We start from the raw sequence: 26898 nt of genomic DNA, 5'->3' as shown, positions 1-26898 counted from the left end.
AGCCCCAGGATCCCCCAACGCCATCCCTACTAGTGGAATGCCCCCCTCAATCTGTCCTCCCCCTCAAAACTGTCTCCCAAATTGTTTCCCCCCGCCCTGACGGCAGACTCTCCTCCAGCCTGTCTCCTCCCACCCTGCCGTGCGTGATCTCTGACGAGGCCGATGTCTGTCTCCTCCTGCGACTCTTGGGGCACCTCCTCAGCTTCATTCTCCCCCACAGTCCCACCTGTTCTGGACACTCCTGGCATGTTCTCATAGTCCAGTTCTCCCCCCGCTGACCTCAGGCACCTCCATAATCTGGTCCCGTGCCCACAGGTGTAAGACACCCCCACTGGCTGGCTCCTCCCCACCAGCCCCAGGACGTTTCTACCTCCGATCTCCCCTATGGGGGGAGCCCCAGGGCCCTCTGCGAACTGTCTCCTCACCCCCGCGAGGTCAGAGACAGCTGCCCTGGGTTCTTCTCCCGCAGGCCCAGTCACCCACACCGCCGCAGGGCCAGGCCCTGCCATGGGAACCCCTACGGCTGCAAGCACCCCCAAAGACAAAGGCACCCTCGCAGCCTCAGGGACGGCTCTGTCAGGTCTCCTCCATGGGTCTGCAACGCCTTCAGAGCCAGTCTCCCCGTCCACAAGTCCTGAAGCCCTGGCAGCCACAGGCACCTCAGTCACGGGTCTCCTTCCCCATACACCTGAGCCATCCCCAGAAGTAACATCGCCCACCAGCGGCCCAGGGGCCCCGACAGCTGAGGGCACCCCGACAGCTGAGGGCACCCCCACCGTCAGGGAAATGCTGGCAGCCGCCACCGGCACCTCAGCAGTCTGTCTGCTTCCAGATAAGCCCGAAAAATGCCCAGAGAGCATCTCCTCCCCCACAGGCCCTGGCATCCCCATGGCTGTGTGCAGCCCCATGGTCACACATGCTCCCCCAGACTGTCTCCCTCCCGCCAAGCCTGAGATGCCTCCAGGCCCCATCTCTTCACTCATGGGCCCAGGCACTCTGGCAGTGGTGGGCATCCCCATTCTGATGGGATCCATGGCATCCATAGGTCCCCACACTGTCTCTCTCTCCCTGCATAAGCCTGAGACACCTACAGAACAAGCCACCTCCTGCACAGGCCAAGGCGCCCTGAGAGCCACGGGCACCCCAACATCTGCAGACACCCCTGCAGTCAGAGAAACTCCTGCTGTCTGTCTCCCCCCTGGCAAGTGCAAGAACCCTCCAGAGCCAGTCTCCACCCCCAGAGGAGCACACACCCGAGGGGCCCAGGGCACCTCAGCAGGCATGGGCACCCTGGCACTCTGTCTCCTTCCCCACGAGCCAGCATCCTCCCCCGCCAACCCCAGCTCCTGGGGAGCCGTGGGTATCCCTGAAGCCGGGGGTCTCCCGGCAGCATGAACCCCTGCCCACAGGTTCCAGTCCTCCCTGGAGCTGCCTTCCTGACCCACAGAGTCAGACACCCATACAGCGGCGGGCACCCGGGCAGCTTCACCCCCGGGACTTAGCGCACATCTATAGCTGGATATCCCAGCTGTCTCTGGCACCCTCACGTGCTCAGACAGCCCTACAGCCTGGCTCCTCAGGCAGAGACAGGAAGCGTCCCCACAGCCAGTCTCCTGACACACAGACCCAGGACTCCCTACAGCAGCGGGCACTACAGCCTCCTGCTCCCCCAGAGCCTGCCTCCTTTCCAGGAGATTCAAGACATTCCCACCATAGGTCTCTCTGACCACGGCTGGCACTGTCTCAGCCAGAGGCACCCCCAGAGCCTCCTGTCTAGCCCACAGGCCCGGGACACAGCAGCAGCTGGTCTGCACTCCTCCGGTCCCTGATAATCCCACCGCCTGGGACACCCCCAATGGCTGCTGTGTTCCCCACAAACTCAGGACACACCCACAGCCTGTTTCCGTCCTGGGAGCCCAAGGTACCCCTGTAGCCTGTCCTATACCCCAGTGGCCTGGAACACTGCCAGGGCCTGCTTCCTGCTCCTCGGGACCACACACTGCCCAGCCTGCAGTCTGGGCAGCTTCCCAGGATCCTGAGTTTCCCCCAGAGCCTGTCTCTGCCCACCCGGCCTGTCCCCTCTCCCTGAAGCACGGGTCACCCCCATATCGCACTCCCTCTTCAATCGCACAAGGCACCTCCACAGGCTGTCTGGTGCCCCATAGGCCAGGAAGAGCCCTGGGGCCTGTCTCCCCCACAGCGCGTCTCCTCCGCTGCACAACTGGGGCACCCACAGAGGGAGTGTCCCCTTGGGCCGCTCTGTGCACAGCTGTGGTCTGCCCTCTCCCCCACAAGCCTGGGGTGTGCCCACAGATCACCTCCTGTGCCAGAGCCCCAGGTACCTGTGCTGCCCGCTGTCTCCCCCAAGGATCCGGAGCCCCCCCACAGCAGAGCTCTCCCGCCACAGCTCTGGGTACCTCCACAGCCTCAGGCCACCCCGCGGCCCCGGGCACCCGCAGTGTCAGTCCTTTTGCTGAAGAGCTGGGGGCAACCCCATAGCCAATCCCCTCCAAGGGCCCAGGCACCCCCACAGCTTGTCCCCTCCCGGGCAGGTGTGGGGCAATCCCGGAACTTGCCTCTAGAGTCTCAGGCTCAGCCACAGGTGGCATCCTCACAGCCTGGCCCTGCCCACAGCAGCCCATGGCCCTTTCACAGCCCGCCCCTGGGCCCGGAGGGATGGATAGTCCCCGGCCCCGGGGGGCTGCCCCCGCCTGTCCTTTCACCCACGGTCCGGTGAGACCTTCACGGCTGGTCTCTACCCACGAAGCCCGACCAGGAACCCCCCTTTCAACCGGCCCCTCTCCTGCGGGCACAGGATGGAGCTCGACTCTGCTTCGTTGTCCACCACCTGAAGCTGCCCTCATAGCCTGCACTTTCAACCACAGTTCCAGAATGCTCCCATGCCCCACGGATCCCGGACGACCTTTCCTCTCACAGCCCCGGGGGCTCCTGTAAACCGTCTCCTCCTCCCCGGGGCCAGTCACCCACACAGAGCCGACAGGCCCCACCACCTGCGGTTCCCCTACAGCCCCGTTTACCCACACGGTCCCACGGTCTCGTGCAGCCTCCACCGAGCCTGCAGGGCCAGGTGTTCCCGCAGCCTCGTTCTCCGAGGCCTGGGCTCTTCCCGCTGCTTGTCTTCTCCCCCAAGGCCGCCGACGATTCGGCAGCCTGTCCGCACTCACGCAGCGCGTCTCCCGCACGAAGGACCTCGCCCGGCGCCTAGTTCCACGGCCTCGGAACATCTCTGCACCCCATCTCTTTCCCCACGGCCGCCGGACTCCGCGTCCGTACCGGCTGGGTCCCACGCATAGGCCCAGTCTCTCCGCCACGAGCTCGCGCACACCCGGCCCGGGCAAGGCCCCTTGGCCAGCCGCCCCACTCATCGCTTCAGGATGACTCCCGCCTTCCCAACGCAGCCCCGGGGCACTTTCTGTCTCAGCACCAGCTCCGAGGGAGGCTCCACACGCGCTCTCTCACACTCAGCTCCAGCCCTGCAAGCCTTCTTCCCTCCCAGCCCCCTACCCCCGCCCAGTCCCGGACGCCCGCCCCCAACTAAAGCCTCGGCAAAAGAAAAGGTAACTAGTGCCGACAAGCGGCAGGATCCGCCCCGGGTCAAAGTCTCCTCTCCCTCAGATCCCGGACTCCTAACGCAGCTTCCCAGAATCCCCCCAGCTCCAGCCGGAGCCCACCTGGCCTGGGGAGCGGCGCGGCTACCAGGAACCCGGCAGGGGGTGGGTCACGACTAGGCCCCGCTTCCGGCCGCTGGCCCAGTCGCCATAGCAACAGGCGCAGGGCAACTTGGGAGCCGTTAAAGCTCCGGAGCCACCAAAGGACTCAGGGACTGAGCCGCGGCAGGTTTTGCAGCCACTGCATATGGGGCTGGAAGCGGGACCAGACTGGCGCAGAAGCCGGGGTTTCGGAGTGCCACCGGCGCAGAAAGACCTGACAAGACAGAGCAGAGAAACTGTGCGGAGGAGTTTTGGCCCTCAGAGGATCCCGTAGCACCGCAGAGCCGGGCGGGCTCCCCCAGGTCCGGCCCTACCCCCCGCCCATTCGGAAGCTGCTTCGCCCCACCCCGCCCAGAGCCCCACCCCTCAGTGGCGGAACCCGAGACACCGCTAGCGTTCCGAAGCACGCTTTCCCGATGGCCAGCTACGAGGAGGTGAGCGTGTCCGGCTACGAGGATTTCATGCAGGTGGTGGAGCAGCACAGTGGCAAGACCATTTTCGCCTACTTTTCTGGTTCTAAGGACGCCGAAGGGAAAAGCTGGTGCCCCGACTGCGTGCAGGGTGAGGCCAGGATTCGGGAGGCAGTTGCCCAGAGGAAGTGGCTGGAAGGCCGAGGTTATAGCCAGATAGCCGGGTGGAGGGGAAGCGGAGGAAGTCTTGCTCCCGGAGTCCTGCAGGGCGATTTGAGCTTTCCTCTTGCCTTTTCCTACCCTGTTCCGACTCTCCTCAATATATTAAGACCTTCACGCCCCGCCAAAAGTGCTCTTCTAATCATTCGATCCAGGTAATCTTGGAATCTAGTGCTTTAGAACTTTTCACTTCCCCAGTATGACTAGTGTCTTGCAGGACACGTGAGATGGTCTCCTTTCCGTAATTCAGCAAAGATTTATGTCTTTGATTGTGCTGGGCACTTTGGCCTGGGGACAAATCAGGACTGAGGAGGCGGACCTTACCCTTAAAAGATTTCTGATTTCTCCAATCAGGAAAAAAAAGGAAAAGAAAAACCACCTAACTTGTGTTAACCTCAGTTAACTGCACGGTAGTCTAAGTACTTACCAACACTGAGGGAAAGGAGAGGGACGCTGTTTGTCAGCGCCTGATTGTAGAGTTGGTTTGTAATTACTTTCATTTTTATCAACTTTTTAAAAAGCTGAACCAGTCGTACGAGAGGGGCTGAAGCATGTTGGTGAAGGATGTGTGTTCATCTACTGCCAAGTAGGAGAAAAACCTTAGTAAGTGGCAATGGGTTTTCTATTTCTCAGACACACACTAGACTTGCAAACAGGCGAGAAGGGCCTTTGTGATTCAGCTTCTGAGTTCTAAGGTTCAGTCATGGATAAGTCAAGCAAGTAAAAGATATTAAATACAAATTAAAATTTTGAATGTTCAGCCATTTGTATTAGGTAAGGGCAATTCAATAATTTGGCTTGATGTTAGTTCAGAACTTAATTGTCTCTACATTTATTTTATATCTTAGTATATATTCACTTAAATGAAATTTTGCACAGGAGAATAGGTCATAGACGTCAAGGTTTTTTAAATGTTTACAACAAAAATGATTACTAACAGCTAAAGTGGGAATGTATCAAATATCAAGCAGACTTTAAGAAACCAAGTAAATGTTTTTCATGATCACTTTCTCTTTTTGAAATAGTTGGAAAGATCCAAATAATGACTTCAGGAAAAACCTGAAATTAACTGCAGTGCCTACACTACTTAAGTATGGAACAGTGAGTATCCTTCTTTAACTGTTTTGGAGATAGAATTCACCTTATCAAAACTCTTCACTTGTTCTGGATTGGAATTTGAAAAGATCTTGACATTTCATCCCAAACATCACACTGCTCTCCACAGTGCATTCAAAACAGACAACTTGGCCGTTCAACCCTATGGCCAATCCCAATAACGTATTAATAATGCAAATACTGGGGTTTTTTTCGTGACTTTTAAAAGCCACTCTTATTTTAAAATTCTGTAAGCACTGCTGAAGAAAGCTGATTCACATATAATTCCTTAAAACAGCGGCATCAATAGTTGTTTTCAACTTAATTCATAATCCTGGAGGAAATGAAAGGGCACCTCCTCTAGTCATGGCCCTGGGATTCTCAATTAGAGTTAAGGGGAAGGGGAGAAATTGGACTTGCTGTCTGCTGTTTTAGTCCACGGAACCAAGTATTTTAATGATTCACCTTAAAGTAAATAACTATTTCATAAAACTTGTTACAACTAGTTGATAGTTTCTGTATGGGATAATTTCTGTTTCAAGACTTGTGTCATTCAAAGCATAACAACTCATTCCCTTCCTAATAACATTTTTGTAACCGTGGGTTAAGATATGACTGTTCTTCTCTTACAGCCTCAAAAACTGGTAGAATCTGAGTGTCTTCAGGCCAACCTTGTGGAGATGTTGTTTTCTGAAGATTAAGATTTGCTGATGGCAAATTATGTCTATTTCCAAATTTGCTCTACTATAAAAGAAACTGTGTCTGCTTTGAATTCATGTTAACAATAAGTAAATTAATCAAGGATGATGTAAAAGAAATTGGTATATATCTAAATATTAGAGCACTATTAAAATGCTCCTGAACCCTCAAGTTTGCTTTAATATAAAGGTATTTTGGGGCTTCTCCATTGCCTTAGTGGTAAAGAATCTGCCTGCAATGCAGGGGATGTTATGGGTTCGATCCCTGGGATGGGAAGATCCCTTAGAGGAGGAAATGGCAACCCACTCCAGTATTCCTGCCTGGAAAATTCCATGGACAGAGGAGCCTGGCAGGCTATAGTCCATTGGGTCACAAAGAGCCGGACACAACTTAGTAACGAAACAATAACACGGGTATTTTTAAGCTACCATAGGTAAAGTAAGTTTTTAGGAGTGGCAGTAGTAGCACAAAGGTATTAGTGGAGATGACAAATACCTCAAAGACCCTAACAGTCCAGTAGACAGCTTCCAAATCTTGAAGGAGTTAGGATCTTTTACCTTAAATTCCATGAATTTACAAAGAATCGTTATTCCTAAAACACCTTTGGCTTTACAGTGTAGAACTTAACCTAACCACTGAAGGAAAGTCCAGCGCCATCTACTCCAGCCTCTGCCTAATGCTGGCAGTGTTGTTACAGCTCTCTGGATGTGCTTCACTGGGATGAGGTGGGTGGCCAAGAGATCAGAGACTGTATAACCTGGTGGTAGGAAGGACTCCAGGCTATGAGTCAGTCTCAATGATTATGACTAACTGTAACCCTAGGCAAGTTATTTAACCTGTCTAAACCTCAGTTTCCTCCTTTATGAACATGGATCATTCTGAGGATAAAATGAGAATGCAGCTAAGCCTAGGGCCTGGGTTTGTGGTATCTGCCAAATAAATGTCAGCTTTCTCAAATGAGTACAAGTATCTGAGGCTCCTCACCTTTGTTCTAGTCCAAGATCAAGAGTCCAATTAGTAGTTAACCACCAGTATTCTCCCTGCCATTACTAGGTCAGTGACATACCAATGATTCTTCCTTAAAGCTCTCCTGCAAAGCAGCTCATGACACAGGTATGTCTCCGGCCTGTAGAATTTAAAAACCTTAATGCAGTTCCTGGTGTCTGATGTCAAGAGGTCACTATCACTCTGCAGAGGATGGGTGGGGTAGCTGATGTGAGGGACAGCAAGGCTCCAGGAGACAGACCTGTCTCATGCCCCACTGCCTTAAATAGGTCTACAGCACCTAACATTTCTGTTCTTCAGACATTTCTGTGTTAAATACTAATAAAAGCTTACAAATCCACAGGGAAATCAAAGTAAAACAATTCTGGTTTAACAGAAATAATCTAGTAACAATAAAAGTTCAATTAAATAAGCACACTAACAGTTCTGGCTGCTACCATAATAAAGGTACGCAGGAACAGTCTTTTTTTTTTTTCCTTCACTGTACAAAAGCAATATATACATGTCTTAAGAGCCTGGTCGGGATCCAGCTTTTTATTTTCCTGATGTGTTATTCTGCTGTTGCTGCTCCGCCAGGGCTTGCTGAAGGCGCATCCGCTTCCGGGAATAGTGCTGCCAATGCAGAATTTGCTGCTCATCAATAAATTTCGCACACTGAGCATTCACCAGCTCCTTGCGGAAGTGTTCATACTGGAGCAGTTCTAACATGTGTAAACACTGAGGGTACCTGGGGTTAAGTTTATAAGTTAATGATTGACATAATAATACCACGCTCTAGTTAACTCACTTAAACATGCTTTTGCAGTCTGTCATTTCTGTAACATTAACTTGGTATACTTTGGTAATACATTTTTTTTCTGCTTATACAGAAAAGCTAATCATCAAAAGCCAGCAAAATTTTCAAATGTGAGAAAATGTAAGCTTAGAAAGATTAAATAATTTACCTAAGACCACACAGTAACTGGTAAACAGCATAACTGTCAACTGGTAACACAATAACTGGTCAACATCTGGGGGCAAATCACACTATTTTCTTCTGGTGATTTCCAAGGTAAGGAACAGGAACACTATTTTCATAATTATGTGTTTAATACCTATTAGTTTTCCATAAACTATGATAAGAAGACAGCTTTTAAAAGTGGGTCAACTTCAGGAAAAACTATGCTCAGATATTGTATTCCTGTTTTCCACAGGGATATAAAAATTCCAAAATTATGTACATATACTCTGAGGTTGAGCAAATACACTGTAAACAGAAAGCCAAACTTCTGGCTCCCAGAAAAGTAGTTTCAGATTAAGGAAGGGGGAAGGCTAGAATGAATCCTGTTATTAAGTTGGAATCAAAAACATCAGGATGAACTCACGGCTTTATACACACACACAGATATAGAAATAGATACACACAGCACATTTCTAGCTTTATGTGTTGAGAGAGCCTAGAATCAATGACACTACAGGACCAATGAGCACACCGAGTACCCAGATCATGGGTTTTAAATAGTATTATCCAGGGTGGGTTGGAGACGCAGCTGATGCTATGGCTAACACGGGGTAAGTACAAGATGAGCCTGGAGTATTACAGAGTGGCAGAAAGAGAAATGCTCGAAAAATATAGGGATATGTTGAAAGTACACAGGAGCCAATTTGAAGGGGCTCCCACTGGCTATACCCGGGATCTTCAAGAAGATACATAATTATAACCCACAAGATAAAGAATCCAGGAGTCCATACTGATGTAACTTTATAAAATGAATAAACAATCAAGAACAAGGAAACAGTCTGTACTTACAACTGAATTTCAACTAACAAATGAATAAAGAATTATGGAATTAGAAAATCACAAAAAGCTTTCAAGCAAGTATTTTCCATAGATTGCCAAAGTTAGGTGAAAGACTAAAATATGAAACAAGATATTTACATAGCCTCAAAGCATTCCCTCACAAGATAGGTATTAAATACAAAGCGAAAAACAAGTAACTTGATACAGAGAAAACTAGCAGCCACCAGCTGAACCAGGTTATCAAAAGTCTGGGGTGGAGCCTGAGCTCTGCATTTCTAACAAGCTACCAAGTGATACCGATGCTACCGGCCTGAGGACCACAGCAGGGCCCAACACCATGTTTCCTTATTAAATATTTGCTTCCTATACTCCAGAGATACGTGCTGCTGCTGCAGCTGCTAAGTTGCTCTAGTCGTGTCCAACTCTTTGCGACCCCATAGACAGCAGCCCACCAGGCTCTCCTGTCCCTGGGATTCTCCAGGCAAGAACACTGGAGTGGGTGGCCATTTCCTTCTCCAATGCATGAAAGTGAAAAGTGAAAGTGAAGTCGCTCAGTCGTGTCTGACTCTTAGCGACCCCATGGACTGCAGCCTACCAGGCTGCTCCATCCATGGGATTTTCCAGGCAAGAGTACTGGAGTGGGTTGCCATTGCCTTCTCTGCCAGAGATACATAGTTGCTTGTAATTGTCGGCAGCTAAGGCTGGAAAGCCCTACTCACACCTACTCTAGCTATTTCCTTTGCATGAGGATGTTCTATCAACAAAGACCTAGGTTTGAAACCAGCTCTGCCCATTCTCCAGCTGGGTGTCCTTGAACAGGGTACTTAATTAATCTTTCTTAAGGTTTAGTTTCTTCCTCCATAAAATAAATTAATGTGACAACCAAGAGGACTGTCTTCAAGTAACAAATGCACTTCTCAATAACTGGAACTTACACATAACAGTGATCATTTATAAGACTTGGAGAAGACCACGCTCAAAATAAGGGACTATAAGTATTTTAATAGGCTATAATTATAGCATCAACCAACAAGATGAAATAGAGGAGATACAAAAGCAAAGTTTGCATTTAGATTTTTTTAAAAACAAATGAGAAATAAATGGAGAACTCAACTAACAGCACTGATGAAAATGAGAACTGAAGGATTTTATCTGACATAAAGATCCCAGCAAATCAACAATGTGAATCCTTGACTGGAAGAGAGAAACTACAGCTGCAGGTCGTGGCTATTAGTGAAACGGTGGAGGAAATTGTCTAGAAGAGGTAGCTGCTCCTCTGCTCTAGACAATGACTGACCTGGGAGAGCAAAGACTTGGGATTACCAGATCTTCCAGAATTTCAGAGAAGCTGGAAATCTGGATCAAAATACAAAACTCTCCAATCTTTAAATGTTGGCAACTAGTAAACAAAAACCTTGTGCAGAAATGAAATGGGGGTTAATTTGCAGCCTCTCTTAAATTTAAATATCTGAATGGCTACTCTTCAAGAAGGCATAGATTGATTCTGGATTAATTAAGGGACAAAACTAAGAACATGAGTTAAAGTTACACAGAGGTATATCATGTTATAATACAAGGAGGAACTTTCTGGAATCTAGCTAACAATCTAGCTGCCCCTGAATGGAGTAGTATGTGTTCACTGGAAACCTCCAGCCAGTATACAGATGACCATTTCAGCAATGTTGTGGGTAAAACTGAAACTGACGGTGTCTAGGGCTCAGTGTCCAACAAAGTCTATAATACATACATATGACATGTTGCAATCTAGTAAAAAAAAAATCTTTTCTCTGGATTATTAAATGAATAAGTGGTTCTTTTATAAAGGGCCAGTAAGGGGGAAAAAAAGGGGGCCAGTAAAGCTGGAAAGGGTCCCACAGGCAACAGGAGGATGTGGACTTCATAAATCAGCTGTTATTAGACAGAGAAAAGTGGCTTAGCCAAAGTACAAGTCTGAAACATTCTCCTCTCAAACTTGTGTTGTTTAGGAGAAAAAAAAGGCTAGATGTTTCATCAATGCTTTTTGACTACCTATTTAAGACAAAACAGCAGTGGGAGTTCAAGGCTTATTTTTTACCATTAAAAAGACATGTTTGTGATTATAGTATGCTCCTTGCATTTCACTAAGCCTTAAAACGAGAGTATCTATTGCACAACTTGAATGATAAATTCATGTATTTATTATGTAAGATATATAAAATAAGAAAGCAGCTATTAAGCTATTAAGGGTAAGGTTACCTCCTCCAGAAACCCTTGCTTTACAAAAGTACCCCTTTCTATGTTCTTTCATTTTCAGGCTATGGTTGTCCTTGCATATATAGACTGTGGGTTCCTTGAGGTCAGAAACTCAGTGAGATACAGGGAGTGGTACAAGATAAGGTCAGAGAAGACAGGGACAGATCACTCAGGACACAGACTAGATTTTCTTCTGCATGCAATGGGAAGCAACCAAAGGATTCTAATGGAATATTATTTCTCTTCTTAAGAGACCAAGTTGGTTTCTGTGTAGAAAATGGTGGTTCTTTGTTTGGCAGTGCAGAGAGAAAGGAGGAACACCAGTGAGTAGATACTGCAGTAATCCCAATTAAGTTAGAGATGAGTGTGTCTCGTATTAAAATGGAGGCAACTGAAAGGAGAGCAGAGATTCAACAGGCATTTTTCCCAACGTGAAACTAAGAAGTCTATTAAACATCAGTGCTTTGGAGTATAATAAAGTACACACACGTTTAGGACTATAAAAATTAAACTTACTTTAGATACTTGGCATATTCTGGTTCTTTCCAGTAAAGCAAGTACTTAAGATAATTAACAAAAGCTTTATCTTTGAAGTAACCTCTTTGGGCAAGAACTGAAAGGCATAAAAAAAAAATACATCTGTAGAGCACACCAGTCCTTGGACTACTCATTTGTGACTAACATAATCGTAAAGAATTTACTTACATAACATTCCCACCACCAACACACACTGAATTCAAAACAGAAGTCCCAGTTTGCTCAATTATATATACCAGTAGAAGTCATTCCATTCTATTGAGAATGTATGAAACGAGATACTAAAGTCATCCCTCAGAACCCACAGGGAGTTGGTTCTAAGAGACCCAGCAGACTCCAGAATCCACAGATGCTCCAGTTCCTTGTACAAAACAGCAGAGTGCCATGACAGTGCTGTCACCCTCAGGATGGGCAGATTACACCAACTGAGGTTGCATTCAAGGATACAAGGGGCCAACAGGACTATGAATCTTGACTCCTCTATCAGAAATCATGACTAGCTACTCAATTCAATGAGGTGCTCAACAACTTACAGTTAAGGTAATTTGGGTTGGCTAAACACTGTACAAATTCCAACTCCAACTGAAACCGCAGTCGATTTCCAGCATCATCTAGGAGAGAAGATAGCAAAATCATCTAAAATAAATGTCATTGTATATAATACTGATTTGTAGACAGAAAACAGCAGTACAGACACCTGACTAATGCTGGGTTACATAAAGAAGAGCATGCAAATGTTTTCCTAATCTGGGTGTGGAAGAAGGAAAACCTTCCTTAGAAGTCTAAGGAAAGCAACGCCCTGATTTAAAAAAAAATAAAGGTTTATCTAAAGTTACATTATCAAAGAAAACAAGATCATACATGGAGCAGAACATTAATCACTCGTGAGCCACTATGTTGGGACTTCACAGTGATCAGTAGGATAAGCTGCAGCAATGTGCCTTGCCTTATTTTGATAATACGTTACAAGCTGTTAAGTAATCAAGCTTAGCAAAAGCAAAGTAAATGCTAAATCCATCAAGCGATGTTCAGAATGCAAGATGAAAGAGACCCTGGTGAGTATGCAAGATCAAGAAACGCGTGCTTAGGTGAGACCCGTCAGTGGCACAGTAATTCAAGAGTTCGCTGACGATATTTTAAACTTAGGCAAGCTCATCTGAGATGCAAAAAAACAACTTGAGGAAGCGATTTATAATCCAAAATCTCTCCTTTAGTCTTGCCGGAAGCCGGTGGGGCCAGTGTTTGAATAACCAACGGGGAGAAAGGATCAGCCAACAAAACAAACTCTGAAAAAGCCAAATTACCTTCGCCCTTCCAGACGCTAGAAGAGCCCTGGTCCCTCCCGCTCCGATCACTCACTCTGCCGGGAGTTGGGCCTGGATTCTCAAAAAATTCCGGGAAGCAGGTGTCTGGGCCTGGGACAGTTTCTATTTGACAAAACACGAGGCTCGGAGCGCTACTCACCTGTCTCCATAGCGACGGCCGCGGCCATCACCAGCAGTCACTCTTTAACTCCCCAGCAGCCCCACACAGCCAGGATCAGAGAAACCGGGGAGGTCCGGAAGTCGCGGCGTCCCCTTCCTGCCGCGGGGCCGTGTGGGATGCGGGGGCGGGCACAGCTTCGCAAGGGGGCGGGTGGCTCCGCCCATCCAGGGCCCGCCCCGCCCCGACCCCGCCTCCACCCGGACAGGCTCTTGACAGGCTGGGGGGCGATGCGGGGGCAGACGGTGCTCTCCAGGGGCCGAACCCAGGTTTCCCAAGGAATCTTAGGCCTCCCTGCCCCAAGATCACGGTGCCTCCACGTGGGTCGCGGGACCTTCGACCACTGCTCTGCCTGCGTCACAATGGCATGTGACGTCGTTCCTCACCTTATAAAATAATCCTTCGGGGATCGTGGGGCGGTGGGGCCTCCAAAGGTCAGCCTAGCCCCGTTACCCCTATAAGATGGCCTCACCCTTTCGGGGAAAGCCCTCTCCGGCCCGGGCGGAATCCATCCGCTCCGAGGAGACGGCGACGGTCCGCGTGGAGACCTCGTCCCACCGCGTGGAGACCTCGTCCCATCGCGTGGAGACATCCTACCGTCACGTGCGGACATCTTCCCGGCAGGTGGAGACCACCCAGCGCCGCAGCGAGGAGCCCTCCGTCTCCCCCTCTGGGAAGAGACTCCCTCGAGTCTTGGAGGTGTCCTCCCAGCACGCGGAAACCCGCTCGCAGCTCACGGAGACGGCTTCCCGCCACGTCAGGGCCTCGTCCCTGCGAGTGGAGACGTCTGTGCACCGCGTGGAGAGCCCGCCGCGGCGGGAGAAGCCTTCCGCCCGCCAGAACGTCCAAAAGGCCCGATGAAATGCTGCCTTCCTCGGGGCCACATGAGGGCCATGGCCCTTGGCCAGGGCAGAATCGCCTCCAGTTCGCAGCCTGCCTGCTGCCAGGTGGACCGATCATCTTTGGTTTCCTGGAAACAGTCCACAAATCAATTTAAGAAAGAGCCAAGCTGCGGTTCCGGAACTTAGCCAACATTCATTGACCCTCCTGCACCTTGGACCAAAGGCAAGTCTTTGACCCAGTGAACTATTTTAATTTGAAGCCAGCAGAAAAAGTTTTCAGGCTCTAGATGTGTTAAGCTGATGGAAGAGAGACTGTATGAGCCTCCAAAGCAGGTGAGTTTTTAATTTGGGGCCCCTTGAATGACCTTAGCTGCCTCAAACCTGGAGAAGGAAATGGCAACCGACTCCAGTATTCTTGCCTGGAGAATTTTGTGGACAGAGGAGCCTGGCAGGCTATAATCCATGGGGTCACAGAGAGCTGGACACGACTCAGCGACTATCACTCACTCACTGGATGACCTTGGCTGCTTCAAACTTATGGACAAGGAGCAAACAAATTATAACTGGTGGAATTAAATGCCTGCTGCAAACCTGAGGTGCAAGCAACAGACTTTCCTTAATTAATTAGTTGGCCTGTGTTTATGTTTCAATATATTTCTCTTCATACCGAGTCCTTGTGCCTGGTAGCTATGCATACAGGTTTTAATAGAGGTCACACACACAAAAAAAAATAGAGGTCACATGTAGTTCAAAGTGAAAAGTGAAGGTCAACAATCAAGAATAATCTTAGAAAGGAAACGTGACCTGTGATTTGAGGAGGTGCAGGGGAGGCATATTTATTGAGTACCTACTCTGTGCTGGGCGTGCATTTGGGCTATAGCAGTGAACAAGGCAAACAGGGTCCTGGCCCTCGGGGAGCTTACATTCTAGTGAAAAGGCAGACAACAGATGACAAACCAAGAGTTTTCTATTGTGATGAGCACTATGAAGGAAACAAACAGGTGATGTGATAGATGCTGACCGGTCCCTGTTTTTCTAAGTTAACCTGGTCAGCAACAACTGAAGGCAGGTCAGGGCTACCCCCTAGATCAGTAAATCTTAACAGATTAGTAGGTGGAGCCATTCAAGGCGGCCTTGGCTGGGAATGAAGGGACATGCCTACTTTCAACAATATGTGCTCTTTATCCCATTTAGCAGGATGTAAAGACCTGGATTCTGTGGGACCTCATTGGGAGATAGAGTACTTGCTGTTGGCAGGCACTGTGCCCAGTCATTCCTCACATTAATTTATTTAATTACAGGGGAGTGCACTGGAATAGGGCTCAGGCCAGGGGAATGTCATAAAACCCCAGAGGCACCCCTGATGCTTCTGCTTCATCAAACTTCTGCTATAGACTAAGACTTTGGAATTTTAGTCTTTGGTGAGCTTACTGTCTCTTTTTAATGTGACAGACCATGTGCATTAGATACACACTCTTAAGCAGTGTTTTTAAATGAGCACAGTGCTTGCTTTTCTTTAACTGTCCTTTATTAATGTTTTCATTACAAAAGTGATAATGTGCCTAATGTAACAAATGAAATAATTCAAGATGTGTAAAGAATCGCTTTCCATTTTCATCCTCTGGAAATAATTCATGTCAGTAACTTGGTGTATATACTTCCAGACCTTTCTGCAATAAATGCTCCTGATCTCCTTATTAGTTGTACCTAGAAAACGGGTTGAAAGGTTACTGTGAAGAAGCCAAGAACTTGATTTCTAGATGACTGACTCTCTTGGAATCTAATCCATTTGTTTTACTTAATAAGGAGACTGAGGCACAGTGTGAGAGCGCCTTGCCAGTCACATGGCACTTAGCCTACCTGCAGTAGCACTGTCCCCCCGGACTGTCAGAACAGCAAGGATTTTACCACTGCAGACTCACTCATTTCGTTGTCAGTGGCCTGTCCACAATACCGGTTAAAGATACCAAGAGAAAGGCTAGCGTAACTAAATGGTTCTTTAGTGTGTCTTTGATGAGATTCTTTACCAGTCCCAGGGCCACTTTATCCATTAGGCACAGCAGGCTGTAATCCTAGGACCTCAAAAAATGGTTGAAGCTTCAAAAATCCATTGGCTTCAACATCCAAGTAGAAGAAAATAGCAAAATTGAAATTAATAAGGGTCAATGGGCACACCTTGTAATATATGTAACATGATATGGATCAGGACCTCCAAAGATAATATCTAAGATCCAGGCTTAAAATGGCTCTGCCAAGGTAACTCCACACTGATACCTGGGCTCCAACAAGATGACAGGGTAAGGCCTCTCTCCAAAAGTGTTAAGACTGATAAGACTTTGATTCCTTTATTTCCTCTTTTCTCTCCCCTAAGCAGATTGACCTTCCCACTGACTGAGAAACTAGACCTCCAATAAGTGAATTCATCCCTCTGGGCCTCACTGCCCCCACTGAAAATGAGATGTTTGGACCAATCTTTGAATATGTGATTCCCAAAGTAAGGAATGCAGACACTGCTGGTGTGTAAGATGATTTTAGGAGGTATGAGAACATTTTTTATTTTGATAATTAAATATTTATTTCAGTGTTTTTTTTTTTTGTTCAGTCACTAACTCGTGTCTAAGTCTTTGCAACCCCATGGACTGCAGCACACCAGGCTTCCTTGTCCTTCACCATCTCCCGGAGCTTGCTCAAACTCATGTCCATTGACTTGGTGGTGCTATCTAACCGTCTCATCCTCTGTCCCTCCCTCTCCTCCTGCCCTCAGTCTTTTCCAGCATCAGGGTCTTTTCCAATGAGTTGGCTCTTTGCATCAGGGGGTCAAAGTATTGGAGCTTCAGCTTCAGCATCAGTCCTTCCAATAAATATTTAGGATTGATTTCCTTTAGGATTGACTGGTTTGATCTCCTTGCTGTCCAAGGGACTCTCAAGAGTCTTCTCCAACACCACAGTTCAAAAGCTTCAATTCGTTGGCGCTCAGCCTTCTTTATGGTCCAGCTCTCGCATCCATACACAACTACTGGAAAAGCCACCCAGACCTTTGTGGGCAAAGTGATGTTTCTGCTTTTTAATGCTCTGTCTAGGTTTGTCATAGGTTTGTCTTTTCTTCCAAAGAGCAAGCGTCTTTTAATTTTGTGGCTGCAGTCGCCGTCCACAGTGATTTTGGAGCCCAACAAAATAAAATCTGTCCCTGTTTCTACTCTTTTCCCCATCCATTTGCCATGAAGCGATAGGACCAGATGCCATGATCTTCATTTTTTGAATGTTGAATTTCAACAGTGAATTATATATAATATAAATATAAATGGATTATATACATATATATAATTTTATATATATGTATATAACTAACATTCATACTTGTTATTTCACCAATATTTTACTTAAGCTATAGTGGGCATTTTTTAATGTTTAATTGATTTAAAGAAAAAATAGATTCCATAAACAGTCGGCCTTCAGTGTGGCCAGAAATTTGAAAGTGGTATGGAACACACTGATTAGTGTTTGGGAAATGAGGCACTAATTTAGTTCCCTAAGTGAATGGATTTTTAGATGCATGAGAAAGCCTGGGACTGTGCGGTCTACTTATTGTATTGTGATCAGCATTTTTCTTACTCATGAAATAAAAAATAGAAAATATAGAACATATCAGAGAGTTCACACATAGTAAAGGTAAGAATTGCTTTGTGAAATTTTTCTGTATTGTCACAGCGTGCTAAGTTTCCTCAGTCGTGTCCGACTCTTTGCAACCCTATGGACACTGTCCTTGAGATTCTCTAGGCAAGAATACTGGAGTGGGTTGCCACGTCCTCCTCCAGGGGATCTTCCCAACCCAGGGATCGAACCCGGATCTCTTAACATCTCCTGCATTGGCAGGAGCGTTCTTTACCACTAGTACTGCCTGGGAAGCCCTGTCACAGTGTAAAATATGTTAATATTGGGAGTCACTATCCGGAAAGCTGAAAAAAGAAAATGCATCCTGTGAGTCCGTGCCAGTGTCTGAGTTTGTGCCATGACAGACCGTGGACAGCAGAGGTCAGACCATCCCCACGCCGCACGGCAGCAAAGGCTGATCCTTAGCTGAGCAGAGATCCCGGGGGCGCGCCAGGCAGCACAGAGGCCTGAGGCCAGGCCTGAGGTGACAGAAAATCACAGTTGTTAACGGACAATCCAGCTTGTTTGCCTGCGGCAGTGACCACTTCTGAGAGGGACCAGAGCGCCAGGAGCTCCCTGGCCCTCCCCAGGAGCACTCCAGGCGGCACTGCCGCAGCCACTTCCCAGCCTCCACCCGCAGGCCGCCTTCTCATCTCTGAACTTTTCCCCACACCCTGGGGATGCTTCCCTGTCTGGTGCTTCTCAGTCTAAGGCCCTGTGATTCAGGATTAGGCCCAGCCACGTTCGTCTTGAAAGTCAAAGCATCTTCGTGTGATACGCCCACACTGATTTAAGGGTGGACATTCGTGTTACACGTTCCATTCCAAAAGGAGCCTTGAGAGTGGAGACCAGCCAGCACATGGTGAGCACTCACTCTCCCCCAGGCACTGTTCAGAACACCCCTGCCTCCTTCACACCAACATGAGGTGGATCAGAACACGGGAGCACAGAGAGGTTAAGGCACCTACCCCGAGTGACCAGCCAGGAAGAAGAGGCGCTGAGACCCAAGCTGACTCCAGAGCTTGTGCCCGTAACCACTAGCTTCTGCTGACTCGAGAGGCTGGAGAGCCAGAGAGCCTTCCCAAGTCTCTTTCTTTTTTTAAATTTCTTTTTTCCCCCCAAGTCTCTTTCTGTTAATCCCAGTGTCACGTCCAGCAGCCTCTTCGGTCCACATCCTCCCTGATCCTCCTGTAGCACTTGACCCCGAAGACCATCCCCTCCTCGAAATTTTCTCCTCCATTGGTTTCCATGGAGGAGAAAATCCTGCCTGTCCGCAAAGCCCTGCCCCATTTCCACCCTCACCAAGGAGCCTGGTCTTCCACCCAACCCTGAGCCGGCTTCCCGAATCTTCTCACTCCCCACTGCTGCCCCTCTGTGTACAGCACCCATGTGATCGCTCTTTAAATTACTCCTGCTTGTTTATTCCTGTCCCTCCCATGAGACTGAAAGCACATCAAGGGCAGGGCCTATCACAAAGCCTCTTTGTGCCCAGTGACTATGCCCGGACCGAATGAACAAGGTTTGGTTTGTCTGGACACAGGCATGGTCACTGACTGTTCTCAGCCCCGCTGTAAGGCACGGGCATCCCCTGGCAGTAAGCAGGGAAACACCGGGGGGTGTAGCTTCTCCAGAGCACAATTAAGGACACATTTGCAAAGCCAGACGGTCTTTGAATAAAGACAGAATTGTTCAGTGACACATGCTCACTCATACTACATGGTCTTTTTCCCTTCTTTTTATTCACCCACGATTTATTGAATTCCTGCTCAGTGCCAGCTTCTGAGATGGTCGCCAGGAGCTAGGGGAAGATGGAAACAGGATGATTCAAGTCCAGAAGCAGATCTGTGCCTACTCTTGGGGTAGGCCAGGAAAGGTGACCCCATGAGCCCTCCTTCCCTTTGCCTTCCATCTGTTATAAATTGCCTTCACCTTATGATGCTTCAGCTGGGAGTCCAGACTGCAGCTGGCTTAAACAGATTGCTGTGCTTGCAAATAACAAGACACTTCAGAGCCTGCAAAATCAAACTTGATCCCTTTTCTTAAATAAGGATGCAACTCCACTGTGTCAGTTCGGGCTTGACTTCTTGGGGTATGACCTTGGAGTGACGCAGCGGGCATCACCCAGACTCCCTGGGGCCACCCAAGTGAGCTGTCCAGGTGGGCAGCCTCAGCTGAGACTGTCTCCCCATCAGTCTGAGGTCTGCGGATCAGGCTTCATGGTTGGAGAGCTCCAGACAGGGAGCGGCAGGGCAGATCCCTTGGGAAGACAGGAGTGTGTGAGGAGCCAAGGACCACCATTCGCCAGAAAGGGTGGGGCCACCCAAACATCCAGATGGTGGGATCATGTATGTATTATTTTTTATGTACTGATAGTTTTTATTTTCTGTTTATTTGCACATACCACAGTCTTCATATTCGCTATTTGTGTAAATATTTATAGCAGCCTTCCTATAGCCTGTTGGACAGGCTAGTTGGACGAGAACACTGCACTCGTCATCCTTTTATGTACAGGCCTGTTATTTTTCTGTTGAATTATTTCCTTGCAACCCACTCCCAGGAGTTTAATTACCACAGGCAAGAGGATGAACATTTTAATAGCTCGAGAGCCGTATTGCCTAATTCCTTCCCTAGAAGACTGTGCTAATTTGCAGGGCCCCTGACAGTGTGTTTAAGCTGGCTTTACCACAGCCTCAGAGCATGAGATGTTATCATTTCCCTAATGAGTGCTAATTTAGTAGGTGTGGAGTAGCACATTCAGCTACTCTAACGTGCGTTTCCCTGACTACATCGAGGATGATGAGCATGTTGTAGGCACTGGTCCCTTCTTTTGATGGGTTCCTGCTGCATTGTAGGCCCCGTGTGTCTGTCTCTTTCCACCTCTCACTGACGGCGTGTCGACCTCTGTCTTTCTAAGCCTGTCTCCAGCTTTCCACCTCTGAATCCTGTTTTTCTCCGGTTTCTAACTGGGCAGACACATGGCTGATTCGTGACGGTCCGGGACGAGCCCTGACAAGCTGCCGGCTGGACCCAGACGCTGGGCCCTCCCCAGTGAACTCAGACGAGGTTCTTCCTTCCAGCGGGGGCTCATCTGGGCTGACCGCCCAAGAAACGGCTGGGAATGACCAGGCTGGCCCTCCTCAGCAAGCCCCTCTCATGATGTGTGCCAGGCTCTCCATCCTCAGGACAACGCGCCAAACAGACCTGCATGTCCTGGCATTTGGGAATGTGGGGTCTGACAGAGCCGGTGAGCAGGGTCCCGGAGTCCAGCTGGGTGATGGCAGAGGGGCCCACAGAGGCCAATGGCTCCCACGAGCCCTTTGCCCAAAGTGGTAGAAAGAGCTCGCTTATCAGGCAGAAAACCCCCTCGGCCCCACGGAGATGGAGAGCACCCAGCACTCCATAGTGTGGCGGGAATGGGGGCCTGGCACACTGCTCCACTTCCAATGGTCTTGAAGCTTCTTGAGCACTTGGGAAGGTTCCAGAAAGACTTCAGAGAAGCACCTGACCTCAAGGGAAGCTATGCACTTGCACCCGGTGAACCCTGGTGCTTGGCGAGTTGCTGACCCCAGGCACCAGGCCTGCCTGCCGCCACTGGCACTGAAGGTCGACGGGCCTGGGGGGGTCTGGGTCTCTGCAGTCACCCCTCAGACTCCGTGGATGGTCCTCGAACATTAGAATCAGGGAGATTGTTAAAAGCCAGACAGGAGCTCTGACATCAAGTGTTCTGCCCTTTCATTTAATGTTTTCAACATAACTCAGCTCTTTCTAAAACTATTATTATATAACAAATGCATGGGAAAAAAGTGAACGTGTTCGTTGCTCACTTGCGTCTGACTCTTTGTGACCCCATAGACTGTAACCCTCCAGGATTCTCTGTCTATGGAATTCTCCAGGCAAGAATACTGGAGTAGGTAGCCATTCCCTTCTCCAGGGAATCGTCCTAACCCGGGGATCGAACCCCTGTCTCCATAATTCCAGGCAGATTCTTCACCGACTGAGCCACCAAGGAAGCCCATAAAAATGCATGCCCATTCTTAAATATTTGGAAAATACAGAAAACAACAAAGAAGGGAATGCAATACCATAGATTCACCAAAGATAATTTTAATTAGAAATAATATTTTTATTATCACTAAGATCATACAGTATATATTATACAATTTTGTATGTACTTTATTCACTATAAAGTATACATTATAAGCATTTTCAACATAGTGAAATATTCTTCATAAACACTTTTAATTCTTACATACAAGTTTTGAGTGAGACACACAAATAAATAAATACTGAGTTAGCCAGAAAGTTAATTTGTTCAGGGTTTACTGTGGAAAACCCTGGATGAACTTTTTGGCTAACCCAATACTTAACTGTTATCCCAATGTTTGTCATCTATGTTTTTCATTTTTCAAGGATGTAAAAACACACTGAGGTGGTGGGGAAACACTGAGGTAAAAATGTTTTAAATATAAATCTCTGTCCACAATTTGAATTTTCCCTTAGATTATTCATACTCTTAGAGTATAAACATGTTTTTAGTCTTTCAACTTTGCTTTCCAGAAGGTTGAGCTAATAACACATATTTGTCTCATCACATACAACTACATGAAGAAATGTCACTTTAAAAACATTTACTGATCCGAAAGACGATGAGTCTATCGCTTCCTTTTAATAGGTAATTTGAGACTCGGTGAGGAAAAGAGGCATGCCTGCGGTCATCCCAGGAATGTGTTATCTCATGCCATCCTCTCAACAACCTACAGTATCAGGGAGCTGAAGCACGTGGATGGGATAACCTGCCCAGACTCTCACTCAGCTCATGAGGCATGGAGCCTGTGAGTTGAATCCCACATAGTCGGGAACCCCGGGCCCTTCACCTCGGTTCTATGGCTGCTTGTTGTTCCCAGACATGATGCTGAAAGGTGGTTTGAAACCGAAAGAACTAGGAGTTTGGATGGATTTACCCTATAGACAGAGGGGCGCCATTAATGGGTCTTAAGCCTCAAGACTGTGTTTTACAAAGATATTTCTGGTAGACTGGCTGGGGGAGGCTGGAGACAGGGAGGCTGGTGGGGGAGATGCGGGGTACAGATAACATGGACGACAGAGGCCTGCGCATACCCATGTGCACGTATGCTTGTGGATTACAGGCCATGGGCAGTCGGGAACATTAAGAGTCTGGGGAGGCCTCCTGCCATGCCCTTTTCACTGGGCAAGGGCCATTTTTATCTGCTACACGTCAGGCAGAACCTGTGCCAACTGCCCAAGACTGCACCTCAAATCTAGCAAATAAGAGAGAGGATGGTGTGGATTACGTTATATTTAAAACAAGTCCACACAATGCCTGTAATTTTTTATTCTGACTCCGTAATTACAGCCCATGACCGGTCAGATCATAGTTATCCCCACACCGACCCGCTGTTGAGACACATTGAATTAAAGGCTTTGCTGCTCCTTCAGATTCTATTTTGGACGCCAAGCACTGGCAGGTAACTGGCCTTTCACGAGACCCGTCTCAGTGGAGCCCCTCCCAGAGCAGCCTGCATGAAGACCAGGTCAGCACTGGGCCCTTGAGAAGACCCCTGATGCTGTGATGCTCTGCCCAGCCCGAGCCTTGGGCCCGAGCCTTGGGCCAAAGCCAGCTCTCCAGGAGAGCTATGGAGGCACCATCCTTAGAGCAGGCCAACCTCCCATGGTCAGGCCCATCTCGGAGCTTCTGCACTCTGAAAGATTCCTGCCCCAGACCTTGACCAGGGTCCCAGGGTCAGATAGGCCAAGCCCTGGCCGTCGGGCACAGTTGTCACATATAGGCTGGCATTGCCCAAAGGGGCCTGGTTTAGAAAAGAGGAGGAAAAAACACAAAGAGCACAAGCCAGCCAGGCTCACACAGGCAGCCCCTGTGACTAACCCGGCCTGGGATCCACCAAAGATCACCTCTCAGCCCCTGATAGAGCAGGAGTGGGCTTGTCCCTGCCCACAGACCTGGAACCCCACTACCCTTCCTCCCCCTGCCCCCTGCCCTCAGACACAGGACTGCCTCCAGGTGACCCTGGCAGGGAGATCGACTAGCTCCCACTTTACGTAAACTGCAGGTCTGGGCTCTGTCGGAGGCGCTCCACTTGTATCATCCCATTTACTCATGTCACCCCTGCCAAGTAGGTGTGACTAGTGTTATCGCAGTCTCCAGTTTAGACTTGAGGACGTGGAGCTGAGAGGTCAAGCGTGGGGCTTCAGGCCACTAGTTCATATGTGAAGGAGTGGGAACCGGAGTCCGGTGGTCAACCTTCTCCCCAGATCTCATGGCTCGTCCACAGGCAGCTGACCTGAAACCACCAGGCTTGCACCCAGCTGCTGGGTGGTGGTCTCACACCCCCCGGCAACTCGGTAAGCACTTGGGCCCAAGAAAATCCAGTCCCAGTACCTGAGCACAACTCTCCTGCTACACACGGTTCCTTGCCTCAGCCAGCTCCCTGCTCCGACCCTTGCTCTCGCGTCCCGCTATAGAACAGACAGTTCCTTCCTCTGGCCTTTGATGCATCTTGCACACACTTCTGCACTTATGTTTTTACATCTAGGACATTATTGTCACTATTCACATGACTCTCCTACCAGACTTCTCAAAGGGAAGGGCCTGTATCCTGCCTCTCAGTTACTAGTTTGACACTTGGGACATAGTGGCTGCCTACTATTTGTTGTAAGAAAAAAGGAAAGTCTGAAAAACTATTCATCCTTCAAAACTATGGCTAGATGGGACCTAAATTAACTTAAAAGCTTTTGCATAGCAAAGGAAACTATAAACGAAAAGAAAAGACAATCCTCAGAATGGGAGAAGATATTTGCAAAAGCAGCAGCTGAAAAGGCATTCATTGCCAAAATATACAAACAGCTCATGTAGCTCAATACCAAGTAAATGAAGAACCCAATCAAAAGATGGTCTTCAAAAAATGGGCAGAAGACCTAAATAGACATTTCTCCCAAGAAGACGTACAGATGGCCAACAAACACATGAAGAGATGCTCAACACCACTTATTATTAAGAGAAATGCAAATCAAAACTGTAGTGAGTTATCACCTCACACCAGTCAGAATGACCGCTGTCAAAAAAATCTACAAATAACAAATGCTGGAGAGGGTGTGCAGAAAAGGGGATCCTCCTACTCTGTGGCAGGAATGTAAATATGGTGCAGTCACTATGGTGAACAGTATGGAAGTTCCCTAAAAGACTAAAAATAGAACTGCCATATTATGCCACTCCTGGGCATATACCCCAGGAAAACTGTAATTCAAAAAGATACATGCTTCCCAGTGTTCATTGCAACACTATTTACAATAGCCAGTACATGGAAGCAACCTGCATGTCCGTCAACAGAGGAATGGATAAAGAAGTGGTGCATATACACAATGGAATATTACTCAACCCGAAAGAGGAACGGAACTGTGCCATTTGCAGAGACATGGATGGACCTAGAGACTGTCATACACAACGAAGTCAAAAGGTGAAGAACAAATACCACCTCCTAACGCATGTGTGTGGAATCTAGACAAAGTGGTATAGAGGGACATACTTGAAAAGCAGAAATAGAGACACAGAGAACAAATGGACAGCTACCAAGGAGGGAAGGGGGTGGTGGGTGGGATGAATTGGGAGATTGGGATTGACATATTTACACCACTGTGTATACAATAGATAACTAATGAGCACCTACTGCACAGCCTCGGGAACTCTACTCCAGGCTCTGTGGTGGCTTAAATGGGAGAAGAGAAAATGGGAGGAAAGAGGGGATATGTTTACAGGTATAGCTAATCCACTTTGCTATACAATGAAAGCAACACAACATTGTAAAGCAACTATCCTCCAAGAAAAATAGTCAAATAATTAAAAAAAAAAAAAGTTATGCCTAGAATAGATCCTGGGAAGCCTTCCCTGATTCTGGCTGAACCCGTCTGCTCCAGGACAATCAGGAGGAGGACTGTTTACCTGGGTATACCTTTGGGGGCCGGAACAGAGCCCCAGTCTTCTCTGTGACCCCGTCTCTCAGCGCAGAGCAGGCATCTTGCAGGGGTCAGTAAACGTAGGACTGAATTGCTCTTTGCTTCAGAGACCCAGATCAAGGGCACCATGACCCGAACCAGTCAGCCACCCAAGTCACCAGGCTGAAACCACTGAGAGCTGGCGCGCCAGGGATGTTTGCTGAGGAAGGGAACACAGAAATAAAACCTGACTTTAAAAAAGAAACACGCCCCATAGGTATCCTATTTATACGAAAATCGGCTGTATTTTAGTAACTGCCCTCCCGCCTCACCTCCCCAAGGTGTGCCCTGCCTTCCCACAGGGCGCCTCTACACCCCACCCACCCGGTAATCATGGTCCTACCTGCCCCATCCCCTCCTGTTTGCTTTCTGGGGTTTCCCTCGATTGCAGGGTGAGAGCTTCCAAACGCCCTAGGGGCCTGTCCCCTGCCTGGCCCCAGACTCCCTCTCTCCCTCCCTGGACCTGCCCTCATCAGGGCCTATGGCCCGTGGGGTGGCGGAAGGGCAGGGCAGGGAGTCAGCCCCTTAACTGAGCCTTAGCAGGGCAGATCCAGGGCTCCTGGCTCCAGAAGCCAGGCCCTGCTCCTCCCAAGTCTCTGTCAAGCCACAGGACCCTACTCCCTAGTTCAGACCAAATGCAAGGTCTGCATGGTACAGTAACAGGAATGGGGCTTTGGGGTCAGGCTTGGGGTCCTCTGGCTCCTCCTGGGCTGCCAGCATCTAGCCAGCTCACCTACCTCCCACCCTCTCCCAGCCTAAGACCCCTCCCTGGCCAAACGGAGCCGCACCTGCCGCACCAGTCTGCTGAGGGCCGTGCCTCAAGGCCCGGAAAGCATGGGGCTGACTGGTCATTCGAGCGCCGGAGCCGTGTGTGAAACCTGGCAGGGTGAGAAATTCCAACTGGACAGCAGCCGCTCCATGCTGCCCATGTGCTCATCAAGAATCAGGCTCCAGGCACTTCCCTGGTGGTCCAGTGGTTAAGTGTCTGCGCTCCCAATGCAGGGGGCATGGGTTCGACCCCTGGTCAGGGAACTAAGATCCATCATGCCGCATGGTGCGGCCTAAAAAAAAAAGTGAAAAATAACTCATCATAATCTTTTTAAAAGTTATGTCTTTAAAAAAGAAGAGAGAATCGAGCCCAGGGCACCCCAGCCCTGGTTCTGTGGGCCGCCTCCTGTAGTCTCACC

General features: G+C 48.6%; 5 protein-coding genes across 8 annotated transcripts in view; 2 read left to right on the top strand and 3 right to left on the bottom strand.

Moving 5' to 3' along the window:
• The window catches only part of KIAA0753 (KIAA0753 ortholog), a 56742-nt gene extending 52953 nt beyond the window's left edge, over nt 1–3789 (bottom strand). For both annotated transcript variants that reach the window (XM_020882850.2, XM_020882851.2), the window contains exon 1: nt 3693–3789. The gene's annotated coding sequence lies outside the window, so the exon portion shown is untranslated. The remainder of the gene's footprint in view (nt 1–3692) is intronic.
• LOC139039047 (collagen alpha-2(I) chain) lies at nt 30–3510 on the bottom strand. Its single transcript, XM_070478872.1, has one exon. It carries the CDS (start codon nt 3384–3386, stop codon nt 30–32), a length of 3357 nt encoding a protein of 1118 aa, XP_070334973.1. The 5' UTR covers nt 3387–3510.
• A 217-nt stretch (nt 3790–4006) lies between the features above and the next one.
• Nucleotides 4007–6325, top strand: TXNDC17 (thioredoxin domain containing 17). The gene is made up of 4 exons (XM_020882855.2): nt 4007–4292; nt 4882–4963; nt 5386–5461; nt 6088–6325. Exons 1-4 carry the CDS (start codon nt 4148–4150, stop codon nt 6154–6156), a joined length of 372 nt encoding a protein of 123 aa, XP_020738514.1. The 5' UTR covers nt 4007–4147; the 3' UTR covers nt 6157–6325.
• Nucleotides 5165–13871, bottom strand: MED31 (mediator complex subunit 31). Of its 2 annotated transcripts, XM_070478913.1 has the most exons (5): nt 13788–13871; nt 13013–13135; nt 12242–12319; nt 11688–11784; nt 5165–7886 (listed from the first exon to the last, which is right to left on the bottom strand). In XM_070478913.1, the coding sequence occupies exons 1-5, from the start codon at nt 13801–13803 to the stop codon at nt 7694–7696; spliced, it is 507 nt and encodes a 168-aa protein (XP_070335014.1). In that variant the 5' UTR covers nt 13804–13871; the 3' UTR covers nt 5165–7693. The 2 variants fall into 2 exon arrangements, with proteins under 2 accessions (XP_070335014.1, XP_020738512.1); XM_020882853.2 differs by lacking the exons at nt 13013–13135; nt 13788–13871 and adding an exon at nt 13173–13297.
• Nucleotides 13366–21506, top strand: C17H17orf100 (chromosome 17 C17orf100 homolog). Of its 2 annotated transcripts, XM_070478914.1 has the most exons (3): nt 13366–14365; nt 16407–16570; nt 20655–21506. In XM_070478914.1, exon 1 carries the CDS (start codon nt 13653–13655, stop codon nt 14049–14051), a length of 399 nt encoding a protein of 132 aa, XP_070335015.1. In that variant the 5' UTR covers nt 13366–13652; the 3' UTR covers nt 14052–14365; nt 16407–16570; nt 20655–21506. The 2 variants fall into 2 exon arrangements, with proteins under 2 accessions (XP_070335015.1, XP_070335016.1); XM_070478915.1 differs by lacking the exon at nt 16407–16570.
• Nucleotides 21507–26898: the final 5392 nt, after the last annotated feature.

The sequence above is a fragment of the Odocoileus virginianus genome, chromosome 17 (genome assembly GCF_023699985.2).
Source record: "Odocoileus virginianus isolate 20LAN1187 ecotype Illinois chromosome 17, Ovbor_1.2, whole genome shotgun sequence".
NCBI classification, from domain to species: Eukaryota; Metazoa; Chordata; class Mammalia; order Artiodactyla; family Cervidae; genus Odocoileus; species Odocoileus virginianus.
The sequence above is the reverse complement of the archived record's forward strand: the minus strand, read 5'-3'. Positions and strand labels throughout refer to the sequence as shown.